General features: G+C 34.7%; 1 protein-coding gene across 1 annotated transcript in view; it reads right to left on the bottom strand.

The window, feature by feature from the left end:
• Positions 1 to 420: 420 nt before the first annotated feature.
• The window catches only part of LOC150089914 (uncharacterized), a 46,970-nt gene continuing 39,228 nt past the window's right edge, over positions 421 to 8,162 (bottom strand). Inside the window, exons 2-4 of the mRNA XM_090368895.1 lie at positions 7,858 to 7,946; positions 3,794 to 3,986; positions 421 to 1,029 (exon numbers count right to left, since the gene is read on the bottom strand). Coding sequence (XP_090225021.1) covers positions 752 to 1,029; positions 3,794 to 3,986; positions 7,858 to 7,946 — 560 coding nt within the window. The 3' untranslated portion in view covers positions 421 to 751. The remainder of the gene's footprint in view (positions 1,030 to 3,793; positions 3,987 to 7,857; positions 7,947 to 8,162) is intronic.

Genomic DNA, 8,162 nt, shown 5'->3' with positions numbered 1-8,162 from the left:
AGTTTCCTTTATGTTCTGTAGTAAAGAAAAAATTTCCCAGACTCACAACACTTCCTTCCTTAAAGTTTCCGATAAATCAAAGATATTCGGACCGCATCACTCCAAGTTGGTCATAAAAACCTTGCCAGCTACTGTTATCTTTCTTTGTCATCTTTCTTTATCTGGACATTTTATATATTGGACTTCAAGAACTTCCTCTGCCCTGAAGGAAGGAAAAGGAGAGCCAGGAAAAAAATTCCGACAGGCTAGTAAAAAGAACTGGGTTTTGTTAGGCAACTTTTACCTTGCTCCAGCAGTTTTTATCTTTATTTTAAGTCCTTAAAATATTAATAAACATTTTTGGCACTTTTTCAAATTTCAATTTGATAAATAGATAGATATGTTGACAGATGGAAATAGATAATTTAATATTTCCATTTATGTACTGTTGGAACAAGCCATTGCCCAATCACAACGTTATTTTGATAAAACCTAACAAAATACACCAACGAATTTCAATATTCGTTGGATTAATAGTTAACATTATTAGCATTTAAGTACTGTTGGCTGGAATTCCGAGTTGGTATTGAGATCGCTTAGCTACAAGCGTAATGCAAGGCACTCTGAATTTGGTGATTAATATTCACCTCCCCAAATGCCTTTATATTCTTAATCTCGGAACTTGATCATCATTCCCCCACACACACAGACCAATGGTTGGTTCTTCTGGAAATTGTTTGTGTTAACAAGCTTCCCACTATCTGCTTTGTTTTTACAACACGTGCAAATTGTCACATGATTTCGATCTAGAGCAGGCCTTCTTTAGGATGCGTTTTATGATACCTTTGGCCTTACATCCGGGGCAACCGGCACAACGTCGATATCTTCCAACGCTAATGGAATCCCTCTTTCTTTTCTGCTTTTCCATCAGCTTCATTTTCAATCTAATTTGACTTAGGATACCAGCTAATAGCTCGTCTACATGATGATTAATTCCAGCCGATGTTTCTATGAATTTTGACCCTTCTTCTGTTGCTAGAGATCTGCCTTCTATAATTAAAAAGAATAATAAAAATAAATTTAATTATTAAATAAAATTAAATTCAGATTTAAATTATAAAAAAATGAAATGCGAAATAATATTAAATAATCTTTAAGATATGTTTATGACTGAAATATCCATTATTTATTAAGTTGAAAATTTAATTATTATTTTATTATAATAATTAAATTCGAATTATTATAAATCCTTTTTGAGAAAACCAAAATTGCCAACCGTTCAGCAACCCTTTTACTAGTTATAAGAAACTTGTTTCTTTATATCTTTAATTTTTAATAATATGCTATTCAGGATCACTTCTCTAAGATAAGTATTAGTGAGAAGTATTAATCTGTTGTTACGAGGGTGGTTCAAATACCAATGAAAAGTATTTTATAAAATTTTATTCGCAATAAATGTCAAAGAGAATAATACAAACTACTGCTTCTCAAGACCGTCCCCCTCCCTTTATCAAAACACTTTTGCCTTCTTTCTGCTAAATTCTGAATGTCTTTTTTCAAAGAAGGTTCGTTGTAGGAACCAGAATTGAAGAACTTTGATGACTTGTTCGTTTCTTTGGAATTTTTTTATCATCTAAGAACTCTTTTAATGGTCCAAAAAATCAGAAGACGCTAAGTCCAGACCAGAGGATAGTACCATTAATTTCAGATTCCCAATATACTCTCTAAGTGGAAACGAATGCCTTTGGACTGTTGACCTCAACTTTTTGAGAGCTGGATATATCTTATCCTTAAATAATTTCGGGTGGTCTTAATATGGCTTTTTGAAGGCATCAGTATCCTGGTTATACAGCATCCTGTAATTTCCTTCCTAAAACATCAATTATCAAATTTTTGCTAATATTATTTAGTTCAATGCATGTGACAGTCTTTGTACCAATTTTGTTCAGTTCAAAGCTGAATAATAACATTAAGTCAGACACATTTTGTCTATCTAGAATGGGAAATATAAATCAGTACCAACACTTTTTTAGCAAACTAATTTTATAGAATTATAATTAGATGAATAAAACTGTTTTTTTCCGGTTATACGTTTCCATTGGCTTTAATATGAGATTTGTAAAGTTACCACTCTTGTTTGCATCTTTTGGTTTAGTGTTATAATCAAAATATTGAAGGAAAACGGTGGTGCCATAATGTTTTTCACAAATGCGACCAACCATCATTTGCCACTTTGTCCATTTAACGCTGATTCCATGAAAAAATTAAATGCGTGAAAGCGCGATCCATTTATTACCTCACTTACTCATTGACAAGATCCATTTAGCTTGTGAATCAATAAATGTATCTAGACACTGACCATTTCATGGAGCCACTGTGCCAATGTCGAGGTCAAAATGGCTGTCTGCCGGTTATTCTGAGAGATGATTAAGATCTAATTGCTTACGCCAACTATTAACGATTGTCATTGTAGTAAGCGGTATTTTCACAACTCCAGTGAATCTTGGCGTTCGGTCAAAACAACCCCAATCTCTCTTTCAAGCTGTCGGGCATTTAATATCAGTATTCCGTTATCAAACAGCTGCTAGATAGGTTCGAAAAGTGGTGATCAAGTTTTCTGGAAGAAAATCATAAAACTGAGTTCGAATTGAATACAGCGCGCCTCCAATTGAGAGTAGTATAATAAATTAGAAAATAGCTGTTTTCATCCATCTTCAGATATACAACTTTTAGAACCCTAAACATTCTGTATTCTTATTTGGCAAAGTTTTATTTAGTAAATATCCAGTGCAAATATAACATCTGATGTGTAGCAACATGTTATGACGTTTATAATATACCATAGCCTGTCATAGCATGCGTAAAACATGTTCAAACATGTCATAGCATGCGTCACGATATAAATATTCCTCATCTTAAGTCGTTATCGGAAAGTTATCTTATATTAAGATAGAAAATCATGTTCTCCAGGTACTTTTGTAGGGGCACAGTATATTTAAAACATCTACATCCAGGGAGGCCCATAATAAAACAATTTCGGAAAGAGATTCTAATTTCTTTTACTTCGTATGTCTTGTGTTCAATAATAAAAACAAGCCTTCCTCGCTCGATAACTACACCTTCATTTCGATTTCAAATCTTACAAAATTGCTCAAGATTAAAGAAGTATTGACGACTTTAAAAAGAAAAAGAAAAGCCCTGTTGGAAACAATCAAAGATCAAAGAGGAGAATGCTCAGATACTGATTTTCCTTTCTGTTCAACTTTTATTTTCGAATTCTTTGCGGAATGTCCCTGTAGACGAGATTAGAGCATACATCAAGAATAGACAACTAAAGGTTAATTACCACAGTATACTGGCCTTCAGCAAACCCCTTAAATATCGCTCAAGCTAACTCTCCAACTGCAGTGGGAAAAAAATCTTAACGGTACACACCTCAGTTGCGTGTTTATTTTAGTCCACTCTATCTGTGGAGATAAAATGCACATGTGGTTACACAAGCCACCAAAATAGCTCTGCATACAAAACATTGAGCTATGTTTACAACTGGGTGCTGACAGACGAGGACACACACAGAAAACTAATGCAACATCAATCCAAAAAGGATGAAGACTCTCCCAACAGAATGGAAATTTGATGTTTCATCACAAATCCCTTCGAATTCCAGTTTATTCTGTCCAACGTTCCTCAAATTACATAACGAGAATTTCTGCTTTCTATGATTCCTTCAGATTTCTGAAACGAAATCATTAAAATTTAAATCGTTTCTTAGTTATTTAAAAATTAATTTAAGTTTTGAATCTTCGACACTTACCATCTGTGCTAATGATCCTCAATCGAACGAGGTCTGTCTTGTTTCCTACTAGGATTACCGCTTTGGAATCAACATCATCCCACTTCTGTAACAACCTGAGTATTTCTTTAGCTTGCTGGTAATTTTTTTTGCTCGTGACGGAATAGATGATTACGTAGGCGTCCGGTTTGAGTAGCGTGGCAAGATTGGTGTGCTAACAAGAATGAATGGAAAGGTTTGGATTATTAAATGCTCATCAAATATTTCAGATTAAAATTATCTATATTAAATTCTTTAAAATAAAACTGTTTTTATATCACCCTACTTTGCGATAAGGATATTTGAAAATATCTACAGAGTAATCACTAGTGATCATGCATTAAAAAATTTCGTATTAACCATTGAAAAATCGATGAAATCCAGTGGACATGAAGTTTGATACTTGTTGAATAAATTTTAATGGTTTATGGATTATCTGTGAATTTAGCACCAAAGTAACTAAGGCTATGAGGGATTACTATGTGTTTTTGTAAAATGGGTGTATTCTGTGATCGATTTTCCTGCTTTCTGGGCACACAAAACCACGAGTTTCTGGGAGAAATACCATGCAATTCTGTCCTGAGACCAACTACCTCAGCCACGTTGCGGAAAAGAACCATACAAATTCGTCACGTCATTGACGGGATTCCAACTCAGACTTTTCCCTCTCGGTATGCAGAGGACGGTGTTTAAATCCACACTGCAACCCGCGATGGTATTTAATGATTTGTGAATGGTTTGTGTTAGTATATATTAAAAGAGAAAATCTCATTAATAAAGTTTCACAAAGTATGGATCTCTGAATTACCTCCATAAGAATTTGTATCTTCGGGAGACATATCTCAAATATTGTCAGCCAAGCCTCTAACCTCACATAATTCATCAAAAGAAACATATCTATTCGACGGCTCAATTTCTCTGTTGTTCTCTTCAAAGCTTTCGTCCTTCCCATACTGGAGTTCTCACCGCAGAAATGGAACCCATACACAACTCATCTCAAATACCGGCTGGAAGTGGCACAAAAGAGTTTCATCCGGTACGTGTCGTCTCAGGGGCCATTTTTTTTTTTTTTTATCACAAGGAGTACTACGACTGCCTTTGTCACATTTCAGGATGAAACCACTGTAAGAAAGGAGGATTACAGATCTCAAACTTCTGCATAAGATTGCTACTGACAGTATTCGCGTTCCAGAGCTTCTACACCAGATCTCTCTCTTTCCACATAGCATTTTCTTCTACGAGACTTCAACTTACTTTTAAAACGAAAAAATAAATAAATAAATCGAAATTGAAACGTGCCAGAAATAGCTTCAAAAACAGGACATCATCCGGTGTGAATAGCCTTGGACCTCATCATTTTTATTTTCTTCTTTATTATTATAGATACAATGGAGGTTCAGATCAGCTGTATAATTTGGGTGTTATAGTTCCATGAATAAATATGGCTCTGCCCTTGTACTTTGTAGCCTTATCTTTTATCATGAATGTTAATTACCTCATTCCCCGATAGTATTTTAAATATTGTTAGGGAATGAGGGAACTATTAAATATTTTAAAAAAACTAATGTTCCATTTATGAAACTGATGCAAAGGACTCGGATTTCCCGTTAATAGAGAAATGGTTTTCATTATTAAAGAAGTTATTAATTATTAGATAAATTGGGTTGGGCGAAATGTCTACATTTTTTTAACAAAATGGATTTCTTTGGATGACCCATTTTCAACCAATTCGCTTATAAATGAAATTGGAAAATAAAAATGGCTGCACTGGATACTCCATCCATAAGAAACTCATACATACTGAAAATTGTGAGATACTTCATTAAGAGTACATGTCTTATTATAAGTGGGACAGAAACTTCCTGAACCGATAGAGTGAAGTGATCGTAATAAATCGCTGGTATCCAAATGAATTTTGGTAGTCAAGTCAGAGGTTTAATTACATAAAGGAGGAGTAAAGTGGACTCGGGTATTTCTTGAATTCTATTAACTGGAGCTGTTATTATATACGTACTATTATATACGTATTATAAGAGAGAAGTGTTTAAGGCATTTTTCCTGGAGGCCACAGACACGTTATTGCAAGTTGAGAAGTACCGCAAAAGAAATATGCCAAAATGAGATAAGAAGAATTAACTGAAAAAGAGTAGAAAGATTTAGTTCAGCAAACGAAAAAAAGAATAGGGCATTATAAGTTATCGAGTAACACTGCCTCACACGATACCTATAAATAGACATGTAATAAAACTTGCAAAAGCTGAGTCAGAAAACTCGTTGGAGAAGAGAGCTAAGAATGGAAAAAACATTTGTACTCGTACATGAATGCAAAGAAGCAAAAAGTAAATTCGATAGGCAAGATCAAAATGGAGGTATAATTGACATTCCAAGTGATGTGGCTGCTGAGTTGAACAGATACTTTGCAACTCTACCATTGAAAGCCAAGTTAAACCGTTGCAACATAAATGGCACGGTATTAGAGAAGCACTCATCTGGAAAGTTACTGAGGCGAGTGAATTATACAGAAAAATACAGCAAATAAGCAGATCCAATGACTAGCAATGTTTAAGGAGATAATCGTCATTAGATACAGGGATTATCCTCTGAAACAAGTGTCAACGTCTCCCTAATCCAAAAGCGAAGAGCCAAAGAAGTAATAGGTAGTGGTAGGCAGCGAGTTTCACTTCTATGGGTGGTCAAATTTATAGAATCTATTGTTAAATACCCTATACAGGACCATCGCGAAAAGAATGTTATCTAATATTGTACCCAGGCCTGGAAGACACATCTGAAGAGGAATATAAAATTACTATAGAAGATGCAAAGCACAACTAGATTGGCGAAGAGCGCAAAGCATTATCGGTATAAGAAATGGCTTTGAAAATGTGGTTTGCAACACATCAATGAGATATCTTTGGTAGGGAGGGATATTTAATGATAAGGCCTCGAAGGGAATTAAAAAAATTCATGAAGGAGATATATTCTCACTTGTAATTGAGACAAGACCTAGAGGATATAACAACAAAATCTTAGGAAAGAACAACAGGACTGAACATTATGACATTTACCTTTGGACAGCGTGTCGTGGAGCATTGGAATAAGTTACCTACAAAGGTGGCCTAGGCGAAGAATTTTGAAAAATTCAAGGAATAATTGGATAGGCACATTTTAACGATGGCGATAACGAGGGTTTTTTTTGGCAGATACAGAATAAGTTCTCGCTTCCTTACATTATTATGACATTTTAATACTAACACGACCAGTGAGGACTCTTCATACCCTGAATAAAATTTAATAATAATTTCCACTCTCATTATACAGCACGGCAAAATTTTTAGCCTTTCTACTCCACATATCTGGTAAATGCATTGAAATATAGTATTACAACATTTGATGTGTTTTATTCTGTGGTACAGAACTTTCGATGGGCAATTGGATTCAGCGGACCGGCCTTACCCCATCAGGCCATTAATAAAGCATTCAAAATAACAAATAATGGATCCTTAATCCAAAATAATCAAAGAATCCTAATGTTTGAAATGAATAAAGCAATATAATGACTGAATGTAGACTTAAGTAGAGTGATATCTGTTGAGAGCGTTCTAGCCACCATCCCTTTTAAATGCTAGTAAATTATGACCTGTGTTGTGGACCTCAAGAAACGCTGTACTCAATGAACAAGGAAGGGTTTGGTATATGCGTATTTGCTGCCTCTATTCGGTTTTTAAAGATTATCATTTGTAGCACTGATTATAGTAGAGTTTATTTGACAACTACTGAGCGCAGCAATCATTCATCTTTCCCCTTTCACACGGTCAATTACAAACCTTCGGATCAATTCTTGGAAGGAAACCAAATCACAAATAACTTTAACGGTATGTTTCTAAATTTAGACTAGAGTTTATGTGGGCTGCACAGATGACAATAACGTTTTGCGTGACAAGAAAAGGGTCAAAGGAATAAGAAATAGGATATTGCACTTCTTAATTATATTTACTCTTTTCTGAAATACGAGATGTGTTGTCGTGATATAAGCAGTAATCGCTTACCGTGTCTCCATGGTAAGTCTGCTCCATAAACACCAGTTCCGCCTCCTCTCCGTTTAAAACGACAGTCACTGACTTCTCGTTTTCTTCATCTGTGAAAGAATAAAACACATAAGAGATTAGGATTAAGAGCTCAAATATCTCTGTTAGCATCATCATTCATTTTTATAAGTTTGCATTACACAGGGATTAAATACAAATTTATAATTTATATACCCAAAGATAAAATCTGCTTGTCTGGATGATAGAGCACTTTCTTATTACTGAAATTGATGATATGCTCTTAAATTGGCATAAACCCGGACGTC

Source organism: Mastigoproctus giganteus, chromosome 2 (genome assembly GCF_048544385.1).
Source record: "Mastigoproctus giganteus isolate SK-2022 chromosome 2, ASM4854438v1, whole genome shotgun sequence".
NCBI classification, from domain to species: Eukaryota; Metazoa; Arthropoda; class Arachnida; order Uropygi; family Thelyphonidae; genus Mastigoproctus; species Mastigoproctus giganteus.
Note: the sequence above shows the minus strand (reverse complement) of the source record. Positions and strands in the feature narration are given on the sequence as shown.